A 27009-nucleotide genomic window follows, 5' to 3' on the forward strand; every position below is an offset into this window, starting at 1 on the left:
ACTTCAAAGGCAGTTGCCTTTAAGGCTCGAAAAACTTCAGTTCCAACTTTCTATTTTTTTCCCTCCTATAAAAGGTCTCATAAAGGTTCTTGGCTTTACACAGTGTGAATATTCACACCAAACCCCAGGCTAACAGCTGGCTTGACATTCTCAATCATAGGAAGTCCAGTGTGACAAAGAATAAAGAGGTAGGAGGCCTATTTCTAAATTTGGGTATTTGGGAATCATTTTCGTTAGTGACCTCTCATTGCAACTCACAGCATTTGGTTTTGGGGTTTTTTTCTCTTTAAACCAGTTCAGTGAAAAACAAAAGTCTTAGAAGAAAATGCCTTTTCGTATAAATCATGGCAAACTTCCTCTAATCTGGCAAAGGAAACCAGACATTGCTACAAGTAATTTTAATAAGACTTTTTTTTAGTTCCACGTTAATTTATGATTGATTTCCATGGTAACTTTATGGAAAGTATCCAGTAAACTGAAAAACCTACTGCATTAAATGTCATTCTACACTTCCGACATGCACTGTAATAATGAGATATGTATCTCTGCATTTGAAATGTTAACTGGTTTTTTGATACATACACCAGACTTTCCCAAGGGAATATAAACCAATTATTTTTAGCCAGGATTTTATTATGTTCTTTCCACTAAATTTAGTTCAGTGTCAGAACTCACAAAGCATAATGCCTGTATGGTCTTAAGCACTAGATTACCTTCATATCACACTGAGAAATGCATATTTTGGAAAGTTATTCTTCTACTTCTGAAACTTATTCATTGGGTATATAGGATATTAACAGTCAATTGGAATAGGACTTAAGCACAAGACAAAGATCATGTTACTGCATTTACAAAAGATCACAGTGGTTCAGCATTATTGTGAAACTATCAGAGCAAAAACTCACCATGCATTCATTTTCTTATACCTTCCGAAAGGTTTTTATCTTTTGATCCTGCTAGATTTGATCAAATAATTTGGTCCTTGCCAACTGCCAAGAGTACTTTACAAATAAATCTATCCCTGTTTATAGTAAAGACACCCTCTTGAACATTTTGGGGGGCCATATTCTGGGCAATCAGGATTTAAAATCCCTTAACAACTTCTAAAATCAAAATACTGTTTATCAGTTTGGACCAACAAAAGAAATGATAAGTAGCAGTCATGATACTGCTACTTATCAGGAGGATGAGGATTGCTGAAGAGCAGATAATATTTACTTATGACCACTAACACCATCAGTTTTTCTATCAACCTATCTTTGGCCTTGACAAATCTATTTTACGGATTAGACATATGGACCATTGTCAAAACATCAGAACCACTATTTTTGATCCAGCTTTCTCATCCCATAAACAGCGCCCTAGTTGCCTTTACTATGAGGTAAATACAGGCTTAAGAAAATGGAAGAACGTGTTAGAGGCACGGATCAAGGGAGTCAGTGAAGTTCTTACTGGTCTTGACGCTGTAGCGTATGACGTCCTGGCAGAGTTCCAACAGCCGCTGGTGTGGCTCTCCTGTGTCCCTTAGCTCCAAGTCGAGAAGCTGTTTCAGCTGTTCAGGGGGCCGCCACTCACAGACCTGGAGATGCGACAAAGGCACGGTTAACTGGGCACCCGCTAGAGCCAGGTGTGGAGAGGATGTCAGAAGCGTGGCCCCTACCCTTGTGAAGCTTCCAGACAAGTGGGAGAGAGAGAGATTTAACCTGCAAACATAGTTCCCTGTGACCAGAGCTATGATGGTAAAGCAGATGTTGCTGGAACAAAGGAGGGACCCCATCTTACATTTGGGAAGATGTCCTGGAGGAACTGACATCTAAGTTGTGACATAAAATAAGAGTGGGGTGAACCAAGCAAAGATTAAGGGATGGGGTCATGAAAGGGGCCTTCTAGGTGGGAGGAACATCACAAGCAAAGCTGAGATATAAGGGCACCCACAGCCCTTCTGAAGAGTGAAGTCTGTTGGGTGTGGCTTGAACACAGAGCCTGGGGGAGGGAGGGAGAAGTGAAGCTCGGCTCCGGGCATAACTCCTAACTTGTCTCTCTGCTTGTCCCCTGGCCCCGTACAATCTACTCTCAGCCAGGCAGCCAGAATCCAGAATGCTCCTCTTGTATATGAGCCACGGTCACCCCTCTGCTCTAACACCTCTGATGGCTCCTCATTCTTTCAAAGTAAAAGCCTAAGTCCTTATAATGACCTAAAACGATCCTGTACAACCGCCTTCCCTGGTGGCACTGCTTTCCTCCCAGCTGACTCTGCCCCGGCAACCTGGCCTCCTTTCTGTTTCTTAAAAGACCAGGCACATTCCCACCTTTGGGTCTTTGCCCTCAGCCTGATGCCCCCCCAATATCCTCATCACTAACTTCCTCACTTCATCCAAAACCCTTCTCAAATGTCACTTTCTCAATGACAGCAATCCTGAGTCCTTATTTAAAATCCCAGGCTGCACATTACCCCATGTCTAGCAATTCCCCCCAACTGTTTCTTCTCTTCCTTTTTCCATAGCACCTGTCACCTTCCAGCGTCCTGTGTAATTCATTTATGATATCCTACACAATCTCCATGAGAGCAGACGTGTCAGTCAGTTTGCTCACCGATCCCAAGTAACTAACAGAGCCTGCCATAACAAGAGGTTATCAACAAAGATGTGTTGAATGAATGAATGAATGAATGAATGAATGAAGAGATAAACAAGGCTCAGATTGTGACAGGCTTTGTGGGGCATGTTACAGAGTTTGAACATGGCTCTAAAAAAACTGTTATGTTTTGGACAGGGGGATTATATGATCATATTTGTGTTTTAGACAATAGCTTTGGTTGCTATATGGAGATTCCAAATAAAATTGGAACTAAGAGGTTACTCTAATAAACCAGGCAAGAGAAGGTAGTAGTCTGGATGAGGCTAGCTGCTTTAGGAATGAAGCATATATGGAGATTTTGAAAATGCACCATCATTAGAACTCGGAAAGCAGTATCACATTAAGGATGAGGGAGAGCAATGAGCCAAAGGCCATCCTGAGGTTTCCAGCTTGCACACGGGTTGATGGTGGATGGGGTGGGGTGGGGATGACGATTTTGGGGCATATTTAGTCCAAGGCACCTTCAGGACACCCAAAAGGGGTGTAGCAGTTGGTCTGAAGCTCTTGTAAAAGATCAGGAACAGAGTTCCAGGCATCCATTATAATATGACACAGGTGACACAGCTCAGAGGGAACCTACAGTAAGAGGGGAAGGCGCAGGGTCTCACCTGGGCGGCGCCAACGCGTAAGAAATGGGCAAAGGGAGAGGAGCTCAGTTGTGAAGTGGAGGACAAGCCAGGGAGGCAGGGAGAATCCCAGAAGAGTTTTGTGCTACTAAACAAAGGAAGAAGGATGCTTGAAGGAGGAGACGGTCATCACTGTCAAATCCTGCTGCTACTAAAACAAGGAAAAAGAATGTTTTAAGGAGAAGATGGCCATCACTGTCAAATCCTGCTGAGAAGCCAACTTAGACAAAGCCTGAGAAGTGCTCCTGGGATTTATGAACAAGGAGGTGTTCTTGGCAAGAGCATTTGACTGAGGGAGGTGGGAGTGGAGGCCAGATTGCGTGAAGTGAGGATGTAGGAGGTGAGGAAGTAGAGGGAGGGGGGCAGTGTTGACAATCTTTAAAAAGTTTCGCTGTGGAGGGGAGGAGAGAGACAGGGGGGCCTCCAGGGAGTAAAGACCAGGATGTGGGAGACTGCAGAAAGGAGGAGGAAATACCAAGTCGTGCGAGAGGTATGAAATCAAACTCTCAGCTTAGAACCATAATGGGCAGAAGTAAATCAAACGGACTGAGCCCATCAAAAGGAAGGACTATGGATTCACGTAACGTGGATGAATCTCCAGCACATTTCGCTGAGAGAAAATAGCAAGACTCCAAAGGCTACTTGGGATATGATTCCATCTACCTTACCTTCGGAAAAGGCAAAAACCACAAGGACAAAAAAAAAACAACAACAAACCACAGATCAGTGATTGCCAGGGGCTAGAGGTGAGGGGAGAGGTTGACTATGGAGGGGCACGGGGAAATATGGGGGGGTGATGGATCTTAATCTGTATCTTAATTCTGTTCATGGTTACATGACTTGTCAAAACTCATAGAACTGCACACCGAAAGGAATACATTTGACTGAATGTAAATTACAGCTCAATTACAAACAAACAAAAAAAGTGGCTGAGAAAAAGTGTCTATCAAAGAGGGCACTAGTAATAATCATCTAAGTGTGGGGACCCATCCTATCCTCAGGTCACCATTGAAAGGGGACTTGTTGAATCTCTGACCAAGTAGGCTAAGTCAGCAGCATAAAATCCTCACCTCCCTCTCCCAACCTCAACATAACTTTCAATCCAGCTTCATATGGAGGCACGTCTACTATATTGCAATGGGCTTGGGGTGGCTTAATTGACAACTTAGGATCTTACGCATACCCTTCTCATCCTACCTCCCATTAGTGCCCTGTATGAGCCCTTCTTTCTAGGTGAAGGGTCCTCTTAGTGTATTAAATACCTTATCCTATTACAACTCTCTATCATTTACCTCCCGCTTTCCTCAACACACCTGTGCTGACTTCTCTCTGTCCATCAAAACCTTACTTCATTGGGCTTCCCTGGTGGCGCAGTGGTTGAGAATCTGCCTGCCAATGCAGGGGACACGGGTTCGAGCCCCAGTCTGGGAAGATCCCACATGCCACGGAGCAACTGGGCCCGTGAGCCACAAGTACTGAGCCTGCGCGTCTGGAGCCTGTGCTCCGCAACAAGAGAGGCTGCGATGGTGAGAGGCCTGCGCACCGCGATGAAGAGTGGTCCCCACTTGCCGCAACTAGAGAAAGCCCTCGCACAGAAATGAAGACTCAACACAGTCATAAATAAATAAATAAATAAATAAAAGAACGTGAATTTCTAAAAAAAGAACCTGCCTGCCAATGCAGGGGACACAGGTTTAAAAAAAAAAAAAACCTTACTTCACCTTCAGACTCTGCATCAAAGTTCAAGGTGCCCACTCCTCAGTGAAATCCCCAAAGTCTGCCCAAATCACACAGCATTTATCACGTTCTTATTGGGACCCCCTGTTCTCTATTCCAACAAAAACTTGTTCTCCTAATGAGATTAAAATTCTGTTCAAAGCTGAACCTTTATCTTACTTTTCTTTATATTCCCCCAGGCCCAAATGTAATGCTTTACCCTTAGCTAACACTCAGTTAATATTTAATGACTGAATAAAGGCCGATATAAAAAAAGTTCCAGGGGAGTAGTTTACTCCAAAGTAAAGCAGGTCCAAAATATTCCCCAAGTACAAAGAAGACAGGAAAATATGCAATTATAAGTACATATCAGGAAACACCTCCAGTGACTTTGCCTTGAATTTAACCATTCCAAGATCATGGGTCATTTCAATCTATTTTCCTATTAGTTTTCCCAAATGCATGTTACCAAAAATTCAGAATACCACTTCACATTCAAAATCATTTTTTTAAATGACATTTATTTCTCCTGATAAAAGTGAAATGAAAATCTCTCCCTCCATTTCCTGATAATCTGATTCCAGTATGAAAGGTGATCAATGTGATAGAGGTTAATTTTGAGATTTTAAGAAACGTATGGAGGAATCATTAAAAGCACAGACTCTGAAGCCAGCCTGCCTGGAGTTTAGTACCAGCTCTGAGACTTGCTAGCATGTGCTTTGGGGCAACGTACTTGACCTCTTGTGCCACATTTTTTCCCTCGTCTCTAAAATGGAGTTAATAAATAGTACCTGCATCTTAGGGGTCTTAAATGATTAAATACACAAACACATGGATTAAATACACAAATACGTATGGAATAGTTCTTAGAATATCACCTGGCACGTAGTAAGTACTGTTAAGAATAGATGTTATTAGTGGTAATTCCAATATCAATTTGCATCTGAATTTGAGTCTGAATTTGAAACCTAGAACCAGTCATTGGTACCAGTCAGAAGTCAGACTTAACAACCCACGATTTCTAGTCTGAGCTCAGACAAGGTTCTGGTAAAGACCCTCAGATAAATTTTTAAACTTTTCACACTTTTTCTACCTTCTGCTTGGTTTTCCCTAGTAACATAAAGAATATGCACAAGAAAATGGAAAGCAGAGTGTGCCTTGGAGAGTGTAGAAATCAGATCATTGGGTGGTTTATAATCTATATTGTTATCTGGGGCAGAAAGCTTCATCTTGTGCTTCACAGCCTTACCTGGTTAAACTCTGGGTCTCAGCCAATTTCCTGACACATGCTGGGTGGCAAAGTAAAAGTCAACCCTCCCAGGAAAACAGAGACTGGGTGGGGGTCTGGAGGCGGGGATGGGGTGGGCAGTAGATACAAACTTTGGTATCTGGGAATCCCCTTGAAACAAAGGTATAGAGGAAATGAAAGCATGATTCCCATTTCCCTTACATCTAGCCATCCAGGTTTGGTTAAAACCTATCTTTCCCATTCTTAGGGTTCCTTATAGGTTTTTATATTTACCTTCTCATTGATGTCTGTAGCCTTCAAAACCACCTCTTCCATTATTAGTCTACAGGCCTCTTCGACAAATTTTTCTCCTGCTCTTGCATCTGTTGTGGGGCCATTCAGTATGACTCCATCCACGAAAACAGTGTTCTTCCTGCTGGAAACCATCTCTTGTGGATCGATATCTCCTGGAAGCACACAATCAAACCGTGTTTGAGAGATAATCTAATTCGAGCACAGAACAAAACACAGGGGAAATGGCTCACCGTCCTACCTTCAAAGGGCATACCTTCTTTTAATACATTTGAGGCATTGAAGCTGACAGCTTCTTATGGTGCCCAATGGCATGACAGAGTTAAAGAAAGAAAGTTCCATTTTCCATTCCTGCAGCATCTTGTTTAGCATCAGGGAGCATGGAGGAGCTCAAGCAACATAAATTCAACCCCTTTTACTCACTCATACAAACATCTTTCAGACACATGTACAAAAAGATCTTTGTAAACACCAGCCCATGTCTATTTCATGGGCACACACTCTCTTGTAATTTAAGGATGACCATACGTTTCCTTTTCATAAGTCATTCCTAAAGAAGAAGAAGTAATGTCAACGTGCCTTTTCTCTTAATTTTACATTTTAAGCCTGTGATTAAATGCCCCTCTGCTTTGTCTATGAAACCCCTTGTTAAACCCACTTGGCCATTTCCTACTGGGAGAAGGAGAAAAGAACTTGAGCAGTGTCACAATTCCTGTAAACCCATATTTAACACCTTTAAACTTTTCAAACTTGCAATTTAGGCAGAAGGATGGAGCAGGACATTTTCAGGACTGGACAGTTGCCACTCAGTGACTAAAGGTTAAAAGTCAACATGGAAATCTATATCTGAGAATAAAGGTTACTGCTTACCCAAAATAGCCCTCCTCCAAAATAATTCTGGCAACTTAATCCAGATATTCAACCAATATCTGCCTCAAGCTCTGACTCGATTGTGTTCTCTTTTTCTAATCACTATCTCTTTCCTCCTTATAATGTACATGTTCACTGAGTTGTGGAAATTTACAGAAACAATTTTTAAAAGTATTTTTCAGCGCCTCAGCTAGCACAGCACCTCACTTATTCTTTGTAAATACACCTTAAATATGCTGATGGTCTGTATGTATTTCAAACATTTTTATACTTACTGAGGGTTCTAACAGTATTAACAGTTATTATGCCCTGGAGTCCATCTTCTCCTCACAGTCAAATGTTTGGTATAATTCCGTGGTTTTCTAAACCCTTTAATTCTATGACTGGAAAACTCAAATGGTGTCCACGAAGACAGATAAAAATGTCACAAGAAGATTCCCCAATTTGAGAAAGATAGAATCTGTAGCAAAGGATCGATTTTTTATCCTCACACCCAAGGGTAAACCATCCAGAGCTCCCACGATGAATTTTAGTTCCATCCTACACTTTCACTTATCTTTCACTTGAAAAGATGTATTTAACATGGTTTAGGACAAATGGTTGAGCTTTTGGATGGAAATGCTCTACACCTAAAGGCACTTTCCTCCCCCGAAATTTTAGGTCCTAAAAATAAATTGGAAAAGAGGACAATTATTCAGGGAACCCTGGTTATGTAAGTGGGCAGTGCTATTATTAAGCACACAGAAAAAGTTTGATTTTTTTCTAACCTCATTAGTAGGATTTCAGGTTTTTATTGCCCAGGGAATAGCAACCACTCTGTAGGCCTCTCAGAGTTTCTCTCTCTCTCTCTCTCTCTCTCTCACACACACACACACACAAACACACTAAAAAATGTCAAACACCCACTTGAAATCAGAATAGCAGAGAAATTGAAATTAAAATTGTCTGTTTCTCCACAGCCATCAATTACAGAAATCCCCCATAATTCAAACAATTATATAGGAGAAAATACTACTTTAAAAAAACTAAATAGATTTGGGTATAGAGTATGCGTCTTTTCTTGATAGATATGTTTTATTTCTATTACCAGATGTGATCATGTCCCTCTTTCCCCACTACATTTGCCCAACTGGAAAAGACCCTCTGGAGATTGAACAGTCAGTCAAGCTGTGATCTTCTGGGGATGAACACCCAGGACCTCCCATCTAACTGCTAGAGTTGATAGCGGTAAATAATGAAATTGTTCAATGGGAGGAGTGTTCCATGAAGAATATACCCAGAATCTGTCTGCTCTTCATTCCCCCCTCCCTTATCACCATCAAACACTTGGGTTAGCCTTTCAACTAACCCCCAGCTGCCACCCTGCCCTATGTACCGTGTAGACAATTCTCAACATAGTAGCTCCTATGTGTCTTTGAAAAGATGGCAGATCACATGATGACTCCTCTATTCAAACCATTCAATGACCCCTTATCTCATCAAATTAAAAGTCAGAGTCCTAATAATGACCTCTAAGGCTTTAAATGAACTCCTCCCCCATTATCTCTTGGACCTCAAACCTCATCTCTTATTCCTGCCCTCAAAGCTCACCACGTTTCACCCACTTTCTCCTCTTCACTCTTCCTCGACTCTTTCCTTAAACACCAGCTTCTCAGCGAGGTGTCCCCGACGACCCCATTTCACACTGCACCACTTCCCTCCCCCACCTTCTTTCTCTGCTTTATTTGACTCAAGAGCAGTGACATACAATTCTTATTAATTTACTTGTTTAAATATTGTCTCTGCAACAGAGGTTTCGCTCTATGGGAACATGAGCTTGTGTCTGTTCCACAGCACCCAGAATGTGCCTGGCAGTTTGTAGGAGTTCCATAAACATTTGTTGGCTATTAAATTTAAAAAGCCCGGGACCCTGGTTCCCTCCACCATCCAGTGATCATGTCCCTTCCTCTGAGGAGCCATCGCAGGTTGCCAGCCCTAACCGAGGAGGAAACACCTTTCGTAGGAATAGGGCAGACATGGAACTCCATCCATGAGCTAGAGAAGGGGCAGCAGGGGCTACAAGAAGGACCTGGAGAACAGGGTCAACAAGGCAAAACTGAGTTTGCAGTCTGGGTTATCAAAAGAAACAGTTGGTGAGAGGCTCTCACTTTCCTCCCTGAGCCGTTCTTTTCACCAAGGCCACTCTCTCTTTTCCCTCCTTCCCTTTTTTGTAGTCATTTGACTTCTGAAAGTCAGTCCATAACAAATCTCATTCCAGGAACCACAATTCCAAACGTGGAAGCCAGTTAATCCTGAAACACTCCGACTTCTGAGTTTCCACCAATTCCTCAACTCCATACTTTCCAAACCCCTATCTATATAAGCTCAACTTCTGTTTTGCTTAAAGAGATGCACAGCTCTGCCTTGCTGAACAAACAATAAATTCAGCTTCAAATATTGTTTCAGAGATTCAGTCGTGGCCTCTTTCGTTGACATAGAAGTAAATGAATTAATATAGACGAAGACCTAAAACAGTGTCTGGTGTGTAGTGGGCACTCAATAAATGTTAGAAATATTAAGCTAACTCAGTAAGTGTAAGTTAATAGTAGTAGACAGTCAAGACTATTTATTAAATACATAAACAGACAGGAGTAAATTACATGTGACAGTAAGCAATGACATTAGAAAGGGAGATCTCAGAGTAATCAGATGCCCACGGTAATGAACTCTAAAGTGGCTGATGAGTTACCCCCTGGAAGAATGGGAAGATGAAGGCTCAGTGGGAAGGGATTGTCCGTATGAAGAGAGTTGAACTTCTGGCAACAGCCAAGCAATTCAGCCCACATGGGGTGGGCAGCTGTCCAGACTTCCCACCTTGTCACTTTCCACCTTGCACTGTGGTTATCTGTGTAGATGTTTTATTTCTTGCACCAGATTGTAAACGCCTACAGAAGGGATCCATGCTTCAATTTTCTGGACATCCCAGAAAACCGTTCAGCCGTTGGCATTCGTAGGCACTCAGCAACTCTCTGAGGACTGACTGGCTGAATGTATTGTTATCTTGGACGTCATCTTATCTAACCCTTTCATACAGTCCCCCAAATCCCCTCCCCAACCCAGTGGCTGATACAACAGGAGATCTGAGTTCTAGCCTCTCAGGTTCTTTGATCCTGGAATAATACATCCTCTCTGTGCTTCAGTTTCCTCATCTATAAAATAGGAGATAACCCGAGGAAAGTGCTGGGCTGGCTGCACGCTCACTTACACTAACAATACTGAAATATACTAACATTGCAGGTGGGTTTAGGAGCCACTGTTCTGGTTGACCTCTAAGATGCTCCCAGAATCTTAACATCTTTGTTTGCCTGGCTTCCCTCTTATCCTTTAATAATTATGTTTTCATTTCAACAAACATGTGTTATTCACCTACCATGTGCCACACAGTAGGTGGGGGCTAAAGACAGGAATTGGATCATCTCCTTGAGGATCTCAAAGTCTCTTTGGGGAGTTAGGTGCTGAAAATTTACAAGAATAAAAGACATGTAGGGTAGGCTCTGTTCTAAAAATTTTATAGATTTAGCAAATTTAATTGTCACAAAATTTCCAGTTAGTTACTCAGTTTTATAGTTGAGGAAGCTGAGACACAGAGGGTTTAATTGGCTTGCCCAGGGTCACAGAGCTGGTAAGTAGTGAAACTGGGGTAAATAATATAATATATTGAAGTTCTACAAAGGAGCAATGAGATACTGCTCTATGGGCATCTACAGTTTGCAAGGCAGTGTTAGGGAGTTAGTAATGACAGCAAGATGAATTAGACTCAGTTCCTGTCCTCGGTAATTGAGAGCCTCAGAGTTTGAATAATGCAATAGAAGATAAAGGGTGTCAAGTGCCATGAGAAGGATACCAATAAAATGTTTTGAATGTAAGCAATGTAGACAGTTAGGGTTAAGGCTTAGGGTTATAGGAGAAGTTGAGGTATCAGAGAAGACTTCTGAATTGGAAGACCTGTCTTCTCTTTAAATATCTGCAGTAAGAAATAATAATAATAATTTTAAAACCTCATCACAAAGTTATAATTTTAAAACCTCATCTTAAAGTAGCAAGTCCAGGACAAACAGCTGGGAGTGGTCACAAAGCTTCTCCTACAGTGACTCAATATGCATTTGTGTCATTTCTTCAGGCTTTTACACTAGATGGGTAGAAAAAGCGAGTCTAATTTCTCTTCCATGGGACTCTAATCCAAACACGTGAAGACCTTTATCAACTCTCATCTAAATCTCTTATTTTGCCAGTTAAAACTGTTCCAGTTTCTTCCATGGATCTGAGAGACCATGGTTGTTAGTCTGGGTCAGTTTATTTCTATCTTACAAAATGAGGCATACCCCAGGTGTGGTCTCACCAACTCAAAATACAGTGAATTGGTATTTCCCCTTCTTTGGTCATCATGATTCCATTAGTAAGGCTTCTATTAGCATCCTAGTTGATTCCAAAGCTTAAGCTTTGAAACCAGGCAGATCCTGGCCCCAATTCTAACCGTGTTGCTGTGATTTTACCCATGTCACTTAACTTCCATGTGATCCAGATTTCTTATCTGGCCAACAGAGAAAATAGCCATGCCTATTGCACTGAGTCATTGGGAGGGTTGAATGTGGCCATACGTGCAAGCTGCAGAGCCAACTGCCAGGAGGAGTAGAGTACAGGACACGGTGAATGGGGACCTTTACTGTGGCTAAGTTTACATGAACTCTCTTCTAGCACCCACGTTACACTGCTGGCCCAGGTAAAGTTTAGAATCAATAGCCTTAGGTCTTTGTCAGAAGGTCTGCCAATAAGAGCCAAGCTTCCAATATGAGATTCTTTAATTGTTAAGAGCAAAACAGCACTAGGAAAATAACTCTTGCTTCCGAAGGATGGAAAGAGGAACAATGGATCAAAAGTGAATCCAGGCATCTGGTGGGGAGGCCAAGGAACTCTTCAGAAAACTTGTGCCAAAGATATTGGGGCCCCAGGGAGAGCTGAGGGGCAGGACCTGGAGAGCCCAGTAGGCCAGTCCAAGATAGGAATGAGAAGCAAAACCTGGGAAAAGAGGATAGTATTAATTAATAAATTAATAAGGGCCTACTGTGTACCAAGCACCAGCCTGGTGTCTGGGAATACAGAAATTAAAAAACACAGAATCTCTGCTGTCAAGTTGCTAAAAGTCTTGAAAGACAATATCCAGGGGGCCAGGGAGAAGAAAAATAGAGCTGAACAAAAGTTGAAGAGACATTCCTCTGTTCTGGAGTTTTCCAAGTCAGGTGTCTCTTCTAAGCTCAAAAAAGTGGACACCTAATTTAGTCAATGTACCTGGTCCTGTAAGACTTATATATTGTTTGCATCTCTTTTGAATTTCACATCCATTTTAAGTGATTTTTGTTGTCTTAGAAACAACACGCCAGTGCCAGGGTAACTACGAGCAGTCTCCAAGGAAGAAGACTATAGGAAATAAACAAATATTAAGAAATAACAATAATACAAAGCAGTGGCCACAGAAGCTCTGAAGGTGTGGGTAGTAGCAACAAGTACAGGGACTGAGTGTCTGAATCTAGCTCTGTGATTGGTAGAATCATAGACCTGACTTAGAGACCAAACGATGTCCACAGTACAGCCCCCAAATATGAAGTCACAGGAGAAAATGGCAAAACTATGCTCACAACTTTAGTCAGCTAGAGAAGGGCACCGAAAGGCAAAAAAAAAAAAAAAAAAAAAAAAAAAATTAAATCACTCAATCTCATTTTTGGGGTTAAACTCTCTTTAGTTGAAATACACAGTGAGTTAATACTTCTTTCATTTATACTTCCCAAAATATTTACTGAATACCTGCTATGCATAAGACACTGGGGTAGGCACTGTGGGAGACCCAAAGATGGATCAGACACACAGACAGTGACCTCAAAGTCCAATAAGGAAAATTAGACACGTTTATGAATACCTAGAATCCCATCCAGACGGTATAAAGCATGATACTTGAGGTCAGACAAAGCACACACTGAAATTCCAGAGGAGGGCTTCTGACTGTGAGAAGCAGAAAGTCCTCTTAGATGATATTTAAGATGGTCCTTCATTCAACCATTCAGCAAATATTTACTTAGCACCTGTTATGTTCAGAACACTGTGTGAGGCATTGGAAGCCGAGCCATGAACAAGAAGACACAAATTTACATTGACTTGGGATGGATGGGAGAGATAGTTAATAAAAAGGCAAACAGATAAATAATTAAAATAACTGCAGACTCTAATAAATGCTCTAAAGGAAATTACCTGAATGACTTGATAGGATGAAGATAAGGAGGTATTTCAGATCTGATCAGGGGAAAGTATTTCTGAAGAAGAAACATTTGAATTGAGATGCAAATGAGGAGAAGGTTCCAGATGTAAAAAGACATGAAAAGAGAATAGTCCAGAAAGGAACAAAAAATGCAAATAATCTATAAATTGTCCTTTTAAAGGAATAGAAAGACATCAGTGTAGTCCAGTGTGAGGACAAGGGGAAGGAGGAATAGAGTGAGCTTTGGAAAGACAGACGGGGAGCAGGTTAGGTAAGGTGTTTTATTCTAAAAGCAACAGGAAGCCACTTAAAGGTTTTAAACAAAGGAGTAACATGATCTGGTTTACATTTCTAACAGATTTCTCTGGTACCTTGTAGAGGATAGACTGTCTGAGGGCAGATGTGGAAACAGGGAGATTACTTAGGAGGCTACTATAGAAGTCCGGGCAACAGAGAATGGTGGCTTTGATCCAGAAGATGTAGGAAAAGCATTGCAATCTGGGAAATTTTGGTGGTAAAGCCTAGAGGACTTGCTGATGAAGTGGGTGCAGGGGGTCAAGAAAACAAAAGACTCTTAGATGACAGGGCCTTATGCTGATACAGGGACCACTGGAAAAGGGCAGTTGGGTCAATGTGTGGTAAGGTGGGGATGGAGAATCACGATTTTTGACTGATTTGTAGAAATTGGTTATGATGGGGTAGAAACAAAGATTATGGCAAGGACATTCATAACCAAAAAGGAAACTGAACTAGGCAAAAAAATGCGTGTGTGTGTGTCCAGGAAACCTTAAGTACTTCTGTTTGTCCAAGGGGCAGGGTCTGTAAATGGGAGAAGTGACTGACTGCTGAGAGGTGACATGGGCACTGATCTTGCAGGAACCTCACTGGAGACTGAGGAATGTGTATGTTACTTGGTAGGCAATAGGGAGCCATTGAGAACTTCTGATAAGAAGAGTGCTTTAGAAAGATAAAGTGGGTACCAGTGTCGAGTTTAGGTGGGAAATCAAGAGTTCAAGTTGGGGAGACATGATGGCAATAATCCAGGCCAGGGAGAGGGAGGACATGGACTAGATAATAGACAGGATGGGGGGTTATATTGATTTTGACGTCTCACCTACAATATTATTACTGCAAACTTGTCAGGAATCCCGTGTCTTTCTAATGAGCCCAGCAACTGTACATGGATAGTATAGTGTTCTATCTTCCAGTAAGTCTATGTTCTAAAATGATCTTTGGATGAAAGGTGAAAGAATAAGATAGGAAAAGGTAATTTTGTGTATCCATACATCAGCTCCTCTCTTGCAAAGCGTGGATGAACACAGAACATTTTGGTGACATGTTCTCATTACCCTGGGTTTTATTTTATGAGACCCTGTTGTGTTAGCATCTGGGATGTCAGTCAAAGGACTCCGATTCTGTGGAAGCGCCAAGGCATGCCCTTTAACAAAAGAGCTGGGTCCATCAACACCATCCATTCTCTGAGAGGACAAGCTTCTTAGAAGGGAGTCTCTGAAACAGCTCCTTAATATAGTTGTCAGTGCCCTGCCAATGGCCAATAAGTGCATGGTCACCATATACCCTATTTATTTATTTTTAATTTCAAAAATGTTTTCCTTTCACTGGGCACCAGGCCAGAAATTGGGTAACCTTCTGATGTTTTCAGGAGAGTAGGATTCCCCGAGACATCTACTCCTATGGCTTGAGTAAACATTACTTGACAAGATCTACATGCTGGTATTGTAAGTCTTAGCTTGTCATATTGATGGCCAGCCCGTGAAATCACCCCCAGCCATCATCCCCCCTCTACACCTTATGAACTGATGGGTACTACTTCAGCTTACAGGGACTTGAATGCAGCCAGGCTCTATGAGAAAACTGGACTGGCATACGCATATAGTAAATTTCAGCCCGGGCTGGAGAACGTGGCTATGGATGATGTCCTTTCATCTGGCTTATCAGCACCGTGCTCCCCAGGAGCTGCTCTCACCACGTCTGCCCCCTCCTTCACTGGCCACTGCCCCCCAGGGTCACCATTTCTGCTGGCACTTCCCCCTCTGCCATCTTGGCTCTGTACCCTCTCTGACTCTTCATCTAGTTTCTTGCATACATATAGTTGTGAAACATTACATTTGACTTGTTGCTTTATCAGTGACTCCTGTGTTTTCTGAGATTTGAGGCTGAGTAGGGAGAACGTCCATTTTGAGTTTGCTTGCTTGCTTGGGGAATTTTTGGCCTAATCGGCATCCCAACTGGAACCAGTCTTCCCCCCAGGACACAGTCTCGGAAGCACTGTCAGTTAAGGTGTTCCCCTTTCATGGTATCTCCAAGTCTCAAGTATTCCAGATCTCCAGAGTTGCCTTGGCTCCTGTCTTTTCCAAGGCCTCATTATTTAGCTCTCTCTCCAATTCTGTGAGTTCTCCCAAATCCTTCCAGTCAACTCCCCCTTCTAGTGAGCAAGAGTCATTCTGTGTTCTGTGAAAACAGAGAACCGTAACTAATATTCTGAACAACTTGACTTCTGTAGAAATTCCCAACTAAGGAAAGTTAAAGCCAACTACACACAGCTTAATAAGTATATTCTCTGTACCTTCAGAGTTTCCCACCTATTTTTATTGTTCTCCAAAACTTAGAGGTCATCCAGTTACTGTCAAAAAATAAATATTGCATTTTTTCTCTTTTTAAAAATATTCCACTTATGTACAAGTCAGGATGTTTGTGGCCAGTGGGTAGAGCACTGTCTTAGCAAAAAAGAGTCTAGAACAGCCCCGCCAAAAAGAAATACAATTCCAGCCACCTGTGTGATTTTATCTTTTCTAGTAGCTTTTCTAGTAGTAGTATGGCAGAAAGGGAACAAAAATATAATTGCATTTAGAAAATAACAATAGCTAACATTTATTGGATACTTGCAATGGATCAGGTACTGAGCTAGGTACCTTATATGTGTTACTTCATTTAATTCTGATAATAATTATCTTCATTAACTCAATTTTACAGATAGGAAAACTGAGGCCAGAGAGATGAAGAGAATTATAAGTGACAGAGCCAGAATTCAAAGCCAGGCAGCCTGAGTTCGGACATCATGTTTGTAATGACTATATTCTACCTTTTTCCAAAAAAAGGTGAATAAAGAGATATTGTTTCTCATGTCTTATCAACCACTCTAAACTATTTGGACACATATTTTATACTCCTAAAGCAATAAGCAATTATCTGGGAACTATGTATTAAATTGCAATGTGCTGCAATGTAATATATAGTTTTAAAACCAATTTGCTCAAGTGTTGACTGCAGGATTTTAAATGATTCCACTTAACCTGCAATTTAAGTGAAAATTTATATACATGCTATAAATGGGTACCTCATTTGCATGATCCATTGATTAACTCTGATGTGATGCTCATTTGTGCCCAGGGAACTGCCTCCTAGCCTAGGCTTTTGGAAGGTCATCTTCTAGGTCAGTAGTGGGCAATTACTCTCAGCTCAGTATTTCAACACACGTGCTATGACATTCACACGTGGCCACCCTCAAATGCAGAGAACATCACTTACCAAAACCTCTTTATGGAGTGTATTACATGAGACTGGAAAGAATATACCGAGAAGCTGCTTGGGATGGCAATAAGACCTCTCCAAGAAGCATCTTTAAGTGAAAATAGATAGTCTAAACTGCCTTCTAAGGAGGGAGGACTCTTACTTGCAGGGCAAATGCATTGCTAAATGGGGTATGCAAATTTGGGTTCAGAGATGAATTGCTCAGTAGAGAAGAGGGTGAGGCAACCACCAGCATCTTTCTCCTCATCCTTTATGCTACACAGAATCAGCCTCACCTCCATATAAAATCAGAGCAAATATTCCAAAATTTTAACCTACCTGGGAGCCAACACAGTCACGTAAACTACATTATAGATGGTGCCCCTGAAATGGCAAACGTGGCAGCTCTGGGGGATGCCCACACATCTCATTGCTACTCTTATGTTGTTAAGTGAGGCACTCACAGAACACTGCATAAAAGACCATAAAGGCATTGGCCTGGGCTAGTCTACAGCTGAGACCCAATGAGGCATGAGTTTAGAGCCATCTAGAATATGTGCCAAGGTGGGTTTTTGGCCAATTTTGTGTAGGATCATGGGATCTTAGAGCTTGAAAAGCACTTACAGATAATTTGGGAAATGTCCTCATTTTGAATTTGAGAGAACTGTGATTCAGTGGCACACAGACTGTTTGATGTTTACATATCCCCTTCTATAAGTCTATTGGATCCTCTAAGGGCTGTCCACACTACACCTCTCATAAGTATTTAGACCTTATTTCACATAATAATAGCTACTATTTATTCAGCCCTTCTATGTGCCAGGTTTTGATAAGTCCTTTACAAACAGCAGCACATTTATCCTACACAACAACCCTGTGAAGATACGAACAACTAAAACCCACTCTAGTTAAGTTAAGCAGAAAAATAATTTATTGGGAGGGTGTGTAAGTTATCTATAGTTGTGTAACAAATGACCCAAAAACTTAGTGGATTAAGTCAACAAGGATGTATTATTTCCTGTGATCCTGTGGCTTGGCTGGGTCTGGGTAGTTTTTCTGGTCTTCCCTGTGCTAACTCACACACCTGCAGCAACTTGTATGTTGGCTTGGAGCCGAGTTCAGAGCTGGGAAGACTGAGCTAGCTGGACCTCTCTCTCCTTGTGGGCTTTCATTATCCAAGAGATTTGTTGGGTCTTCCTCAGAAGGTGATGGCAGGTCTGAAAACAGTGAAGGAAAAAGCTGACAAGCTTCTTGAGATCTCAGATTGGATGTCACACAACTTTTTTTTTCTTTTGTTATTTTTGACACACTCTGTTGGTGAAAGCAAGTCACGAGGAAAATTGTACTCAAAGATACAGGAAAAAGCTCACCTCTTGGTGACAGAAGGCAACATCACATTGCCAAGTGTATGCATTCTAGGAAGAAAGGAATTTGAAGCCATCTTTGCAACCCATCAGAGTCTACCCCTTGACCACAAATTATTCATATTCCTCCCATCTACAAAATACGCTCATTTCCATCCCAGGACCAACCCAAATCTTATCTCATTATAGAAACAGACTTCAACTCTGGGATCTCATGAGTTGTATCAAGTCTACAGACAGACAAGGCTGTTAAACTGCAGCTGCTCTTGATCCAGGGACCCATAAACTAAAACATAAGTTATCAGACATCACGCACAAATAGTGAGAAGAACAGGATAACTGCCACAGACACACCCAGGAAAGAATGAAAGGCCCAGGGCCAGGCACTGACCCGTAGCAGTTCTGAAATCTAGCAAGGCATATATTGCATATATTGAATGTGATCTGATTCTGCCCTCTGGGATGGTTTCCTAACCCGTTATTCTTTGTGGCTCTTGGCTCTGCACTCTGGCAGAAGCGAAGAAACACCCCAGCCTCTCTGATATTCTTTGAGGTCGCGTACAATGATGGGTAGTTGCAGACATGCAGCAGTGAGCTTGGCCTCACTCTCTTCTTCTCTCATCTGGACGCTTGGTTCTTGTTCCCCCGAGATGGCAACTACACAGAGAAACAACTTTCTTTCTCCAGCTCCTTTGACAGTCACTCTTTGGCAACTGTGTATGCCAGCATTCATGGATTCCCACACAAACTCTGACCTGTCCATTCTTGACGGTGCTTCAGGAAGGCTGGTTAGTGACTTTTCTGTAACTTCCAACTTCCCCTTGTAGAATTTTCCTTTCACAGCTCCTCCTACATTTGTGTAAGGTTTAATTCCAATAATAAAGTCCTTATTCCACAATGCATCTTACATACAACCTGTTACTGCATTTAATCTTCATCACAGCTGTACAAGTTATAGACATCCCCATTTTACAGACAAGGACACTGAGGCTCAGAGAAGTTAGGACACTTTCCCATGACTTCACAGCTAAAATATGTCAGAGCTCAGATTTGACCTCAGATTTATCTGATTCCCAAGCCTATGCATGTAATTCCTATTCTCCATCTACTGGGAGAAAAGGGATGGGAACAGTGGTGTGCTGCTAAAATTGTTTCTGAAGAAAAATGGATCCTGATAGATCTATTCCAATGGTATGGTATTCCCATCAAGCTAATTTCAAGGTACCAATAGTTTACAAATTGGCTTACAACATTTCTGAAAAGCTGACACTCTCATGAGCTGGTATGAAGTAGCTTCTGCCCACCATGGTAGAGGGATCTAGGAAAACAAAAAAGGTCTTCAATAAGGAAATGTAATCATAGTTAACAAAAGTTGGGTAAGGTGATTCTTCGGGTGTCTCATCCATGTGCATGCTACCTGATTTCCAAGTGCTAGCACTTTCATCTCTTTGCCTGTGGCCTTTCTATTCTGCCCACTCACATAGCAAATCAGAAGCTCTGAAAAATTAATACCCATATCAGCATCCCTCAATCAACAAGCGATAAAAATTAATGTGTAAACATCCAGCTCTCTTGTCCTTCATATGGGATAACTCTGAGAGGTGTATTCTTCACTAACACTCCTAGTTACCCAGTGGAAGTAAGCTGTAGTTACCCTCAGTGATAACTTGCTTTATAAGGTATTCTCTGTTGGCCTCCCTGGGACCACCTTCCAAAGGTACTACTTATGCTCCAATCCTTGACTGCTTCTGGAAAATCCAAATCAAAACAAATGACTACTGTCTTTTGAACGTCTGTGGACCAGACAAACACTGTACTAGGTACTTATGTTACATGTCTTTATATGAATCTTCATAGCACCTTATGAGGCAAGTATAACACCCAATTCTAAAAATATGGAAATATGGATCCAAGAGTTTAATTAACTTTATGCAGGTCACATAGCTGGCAGGGCAAATAGCAGAGCTGATATTTAAACTATGATTGATTGCAATGTCTCTTTTCTTTCCACTAAACCATGCAGCCACTCTCGCCAAGGAGGTTGGACTAACACAGGTGAAACAATAAAAGAACAATTAACTGCTAAGCTGACATATTGTATTGAACACTTCTGGGCAAAAGTGTCATCATATGTATGTTCCACAATTACTTCCTAAAATTCTCTTTTGTTGTGCCATCAACTTGAAAAATAAGGCCATGGACAAATATTAGGAAATTCAATTTTTCATAGATTTTCTTTCTCCTCTATCACTGCTTCATACAAATTAGGTACTGAAATAAAACTGAGCGGATAGCATAGCAGAATATACCATAAGGAAAATGCATATGAGGAAAATATGTTCCCTGGATGTATTTTTTGGCCCACATAGCATCTGAAAGAACAGATATGTCATAAAATACCAACTAAGTCTCTATTGATTTTGTAAGTCGATACAAAGTATTAGAAGATCAAACAACACAGCATCCAGAGTGCTGAATTGGGAATAGGCTTATCAGCTAGGAAACTTAAACAAAGGGAAGATTTAGCAATACATTTAAGAGGCAAAAAATTGAGTGTGGGAATTTAAGATTTGTCAATGCTACAGCTAAATCACCAAAACAGATTTTAATATTTAACAACGGCTTGCTGACCTCAAGTAATTTAGATAGTTGCTCTGCAATATTTCCCACTAAGAAGCTCTTGGATGCTGAAATTCTTAGCACTGCACGAAGACTTGGCAGATGCTGGTGGAAACAAATATAAATCCAACTCTAATTTAATCAGTATTTTGCAGAGTTGATTTCTTACATTTAATTATCTGCTCTGACAATATGCACAGAAAGAACACTCTGGAATTTGGAATGGGGTAGGAGTTCTTGCCCCAAGTCTGGCTTTATATAGTTCTGTGGCTGCCAAGTAGTACTTTAACCTCTCTGGTTAAATGATGCTCTCAGTTAAATGGTGCTCTACAAGATGACTTGCCACCCTAGTCAGTGATTCTATGGCTAAAGCCCTTTTTTCAATTAAATTCCTATTCATGTAATTAACATAAATCACATTCCAGCATTTCTAAAAGCAATCCTCATCAATGCTCTGCAGAACTGTCAATTCCTATAATGTTTCAGGACCTCCATGGTAGTGGCTCAGGGGAGGAACTGATGGAGATGATAAGCAGGTGAGCCTGTTTTATCTCAAAAGCCTCTCTATACTGTTTTGCTTAAACAGAGCTCCTAGGCATGAATGAATGAAGGAACACTTTGGCTTCAAATTACAATATGACTGATTGACTTTTGGCAGCCATTACTTTCCCTTCTTTAAGAAGTGGAGAACTTATCTACTAAGCCTCTTGCCATGGGACACTTCATCAGCAGACCTGAGATCCAGCTTTACACACATTTTTCTTTGGCAACTGCACTCCCCCAAGACAGTGCCAGTGTCAAGGGCAGTCACTAAAGCAGCCAATTTCATTTGTTTCAAGGCTATTTGTAGCACAGTTACATGTATGACCCTCAGGTATACTGAGAAAATATAGTACTGACATACCTTGGAGATATTGCTGGTTCAGTTCCAGACAACCACAATGAAGCGAATATCAAATAAAGCGAGTCATGTGAATTTTTTGGTTTCCCAGTGTGTATAAAAGTCATGTTTACCCTATACTCTAAACAAAGGGAGGATTTAGCAATATATTTGAGGCAACAAATGAAGTGTGAAAATTTAAGATCTGTCAGTGCTACAGCTACAGTTAAGTGTGCAATAGCATTATCTCTAAAACAAACAAACAAAAACCCACTTAACTAAAAATACTTTATTGCTAAAAAATGCTAACCATCACCTGAGCCTTCAGTGAGTCCTAATCTTTTTGCTGGTGGAGGGTCTTGCCTGGATGTTGATGCTGCTGACTGATCAGGGCGGTGGCTGCTGAAGGTTGGGGAGGCTGCGGCAGTTTCTTCAAACAAGACAGCAGTGAAGTTTGCCACATCAATTGACTCTTCCTTTCATGAATGATTTCTCTATAGCATGCAGTGCTGTTTGATAGCATCTGACCCACAGCAGAACTTCTTTCAAAATTGGAGTCAAACCTCTCAAACCCTCAACTAAAGTTATTCTAAATCCTTTGTTGTCATTTCAGCAAGCTTCAAAGCATCTTCACCAGGAGTAGATTCCATCTCAAGAAACCACTTTCTTTGCTCAGCCATAAGAAGCAACTCCTCATCTGTTCAAGTTTTATCATGAGATGCAATAATTCAGTTCCATCTTCAGGCTCCACTTCTAATTCTAGTTCTCTTGCTGTTTCGACCACATCTGCAGTGACTTCCTCCACTGAAGTCTTGAACCCCTCAAAGTCACCCATGAGGGTCAGAATCAACTTCTTTCAAACTCCTGTTAATGTTGATATTTTGACCTCTTCCCATGAATCATGAATGTTCTTCATGGAATCTAGAATGGTGAATCCTTTCCAGAAGGTTTTTAATTGACTTTGCCCAGATCCATCAGAGGAATTCCTATCTATAGCCTTACTAAATGTATTTCTTAAATAATAAGACTTGAAAGTTGAAATGACTCCTTGATCCAGGGGCTGCAGAATGGATGTCGTGTTAGCAGGCATGAAAACATCGTTAATCTCTTTGTACATCTCCATCAAAGCTCTTGGGTAACTAGGTGCCTTGTCAATGAGCAGTAATATTTTGAAAGGAATCTTTTTTTCTGAGCAATAGGTCTCAATCATGGGCTTAAAACATTCAGTAAACCATGTTGCCAACAGATGTGCTGCATCCAGGCTTTTCTGTTCCATTCATAGAGCACAGGCAGGGTAGATTTTGCATAGTTCCTAAGGGCCATTTTTCAAAATGGTAAATTTCAAAATGGTAAATGAGCATTGGTTTCAATGTAAAGTCACCAGCTGCATTAGCCCCAAACAAGAGAGTCAGCCTGTCCTTTGCAGCTCAGAAGTCAGGCATTGACTTTTCGCCTCTAGCTATGAAAGTCCTTCCAATAGAAGGCTGCTTGATCTACATTGAAAATCTGTTACTTAGTGTAGCCACTTTTATTAATTATCTTATCTAGACTTCCAGGAGAACTTGCTGCAGCTTCTACATCAGTACTTGCTGCTTCACTTTGCACTTTGATGTTATGGAGACACTTCTTTCCTCAAACCTCATGAACCAACCTGTGCGAGCTTCAAACTTTTCTTCTGCAGCTTCCTTACCTCTCTCAGCCTTCCTAGAGTTAAGGAGAGTTAGGGCCTGGCTCTGGATGTGGCTTTGGCTTAAGGGAATGTTGTGTCTGGCTTGATCTTCTATCCAGTCCACTAACACTTTCTCCATATCAGCAAAAAGGCTGTTTCTCTTTCTTGTCATCCATGTGTTCACTGAGTAGCACTTTTAATTTCCTTCAAGAACTTTTCCTTTGCATTCAGAACTTGGCTAACTGTTTGGCACGAGAGGCCTAGCTTTTAGTCTGTCTGGGCTTTTGACATGCCTTCCTAAGCTTAATCATTTCTATCTTTTGATTTAAAGTGAAAGACTTGGGGGGAGACCTTCAAGATGGTGGAAGAGTAAGACCTGGAGATCAACTTCCTCCCCACAAATACCTCAGAAATACATATACATGTGGAACAACTCCTACAGAACACCTACTGAATGCTGGCAGAAGACCTCAGACTTCCCAAAAGGCAAGAAACTCCTCACGTACCTGGGTAGGGCAAAAGAAAAGAGAAAAAACAGACAAAAGAATAGGGACATGACCTGCACCTCTGGGAGGGAGCTGTGAAGGAGGAAAAGTTTCCACACACTAGGAAGCCCCTGCACTGGCGGAGACGGGGGGTGGGCAGGGGGGAAGCTTCAGAGCCACAGAGGAGAGCGCAGCAATAGGGGTGCAGAGGGCAAAGCAGAGAGATTCCCTCACAGAGGATCGGTGCCTACCAGCACTCACCAGAATGAGAGGCTTGTCTGCTCACCTGCCGGGGCGGGTGGGGCCTGGGAGCTGAGGCTCGGGCTTCAGAGGTCAGACCCCAGGGAGAGGACTGGGGTTGGCTGCATGAACACAGCCTGAAGGGGGCTAGTGTACCACAGCTAGCCAGGAGGGAGTCCTGGAAAAAGTCTGGACCCTCCTAAGAGGCAAGAGACTACTGTTTCAGGGTGTGCGAGGAGAGGAGGTAGAGAACACCGCCTAAACGAGCTTTAGAGAAGGGCGTGAGCTACAGCTATCAGCGCGGACACCAGAGACGGGCATGAAACGCTAACACTGCTGCTGCAGCCACCAAGAAGCCTGTGTGAGAGCACAGGTCACTATCCACACCTCCCCTCCCGGGAGCCTGTGCAGCCTGCCACTGCCAGGGTCCTGTGATCCAGGGACAACTTCGCCAGGAGAACACACGGTGTGCCTCAGGCTATTGCAATTTCACACTGGCCTCTGCCACCACAGGCTCGCCCCGTATTCCGTACCTCTCCCTCCCCCCAGCCTGAGTGAGCAAGAGCCCCCTTATCAGCTGCTACTTTAACCCCATCATGTCTGAGCAAAGAACAGACGCCCTCAGGCGACCTACACACAGCGGCGGGGCCAAATCCAAAGCTGAACCCCAGGAGCTGTGCGAACAAAGAAGATAAAGGGAAATCTCTCCCAGCAGCCTCAGGAGAAGCGGATTAAATCTCCACAATCAACTTGATGTACCCTGCATCTGTGGAATACCTGAGTAGACAACGAATCATCCCAAAATTGAGATGGTAGACTTTGGGAGCAACAATATATATTTTTTTCCTTTTTCTCTTTTTGTGAGTGTGTATGTGTATGATTCTTTGTGTGATTTTGTCTGTATAGCTTTGCTTTTACCATTTGTCCAAGGGTTCTGTCTGTCCATTTTTTTGTTTGTTTTTTTCTTTTTGTTTTTTTCTTGTTTCTTTTGTTTTTTGTTTTTAGTACAGCTTTAGTGCTTGTTATCATTGGTGGATTTGCTTTTTGGTTTGGTTGCTCTCTTCTTTCTATCTTTTTAAATTACTTTTAAATTTTTTTATTTTTAAAAATTATTTTTTATTTTAAGAACTTTATTTTATTTTATTGTTTTCTTTCTTTTTTTCTCCCTTTTTTTTTTTTTTTTTTTTTTTTTTAATTAATTTATTTATTTATTTATTTTTGGCTGTGTTGGGTCTTCGTTTCTGTGCGAGGGCTTTCTCCAGTTGCGGCAAGTGGGGGCCACTCTTCATTGCAGTGCGCGCGGGCCTCTCACTGTCACGGCCTCTCCCGTTTCGGAGCACAAGCTCCAGACGCGCAGGCTCAGTAGTTGTGGCTCACGGGCTTAGTTGCTCCGCGGCATGTGGGATCCTCCCAGACCAGGGCTCGAACCCGTGTCCCCTGCATTGGTAGGCAGACTCTCAACCACTGCGCCACCAGGGAAGCCCTTTTTCTCCCTTTTATTCTGAGCCGTGCTTGGTGCTCCGGGCAGGTGTCAGGCCTGTGCCTCCGAGGTGGGAGAGCCAAGTTCAGGACATTGGTCCACCAGAGACCTGCCGGCTCCACGTAATATCAAATGGCAAAAGCTCTCCCAAAGATCTCCATCTCAACGCTAAGACCCAGCTCCACTGAATGACCAGCAAGCTACACTGCAGGACACCCTATGCAAAACAACTACCAAGACAGGAACACAACCGCACCCATTAGCAGAGAGGCTGCCTAAAATCATAATAAGGTCACAGACACTCCAAACACACCACCGGATGCGGTCCTGCACACCAGAATGACAAGATGCAGCCTCATCCACCAGAACACAGGGACCAGTCCCCTCCACCAGGAAGCCTACACAGCCCACTGAACCAACCTTAGCCACTGGGGGCAGACATCAAAAACAAAGGGAACTACGAACCTGCAGCCTGCAAAAAGGAGACCCAAACACAGTAAGTTAAGCAAAATGAGAAGACAGACAAACATACAGCAGATGAAGGAGCAAAGTAAAAACACACCAGACCAAACAAATGAAGAGGAAATAGGCAGTGCACCTGAAAAAGAATTCAGAGTAATGATAGTAAAGATGATCCAACATCTTGGAAATAGAATGGAGAAAATAAAAGAAATGTTTAACAAAGACCTAGAAGAACTAAAGAGCAAGCAAACAATGATGAACAACACAATAAATGAAATTAAAATATACTCTAGAAGGAATCAATAGCAGAATAACTGAGGCAGAAGAACAGATAAGTGACCTGGAAGATAAAATAGGGGAAATAACTACTGCAGAGCAGAATAAAGAAAAAAGAATGAAAAGATTTGAGCACAGTCTCAGAGACCTCTGGGACAACATTAAACACACCAACATCCGAATTATAGGGGTCGCAGAAGGAGAAGAGAAAAAGAAAGGGACTGAGAAAATATTTGAAGAGATTATAGTCGAAAATTTCCCTGACATGGGAAAGGAAATAGCCAACCAAGTCCAGGAAGTGCAGAGAGTCCCATACAGGATAAACCCA

The 27009-nt window shown here is 42.0% G+C and overlaps 1 protein-coding gene across 1 annotated transcript in view; it reads right to left on the reverse strand.

The window, feature by feature from the left end:
* GADL1 (glutamate decarboxylase like 1) overlaps nt 1-27009 on the reverse strand; it is a 182415-nt gene that overhangs the window by 139041 nt on the left and 16365 nt on the right. The window contains exons 2-3 of the mRNA XM_036870770.1: nt 6502-6674; nt 1453-1579 (exon numbers count right to left, since the gene is read on the reverse strand). Coding sequence (XP_036726665.1) covers nt 1453-1579; nt 6502-6674 — 300 coding nt within the window. The remainder of the gene's footprint in view (nt 1-1452; nt 1580-6501; nt 6675-27009) is intronic.

This window comes from Balaenoptera musculus, chromosome 11 (assembly GCF_009873245.2).
Source record: "Balaenoptera musculus isolate JJ_BM4_2016_0621 chromosome 11, mBalMus1.pri.v3, whole genome shotgun sequence".
Lineage (NCBI taxonomy): Eukaryota > Metazoa > Chordata > Mammalia > Artiodactyla > Balaenopteridae > Balaenoptera > Balaenoptera musculus.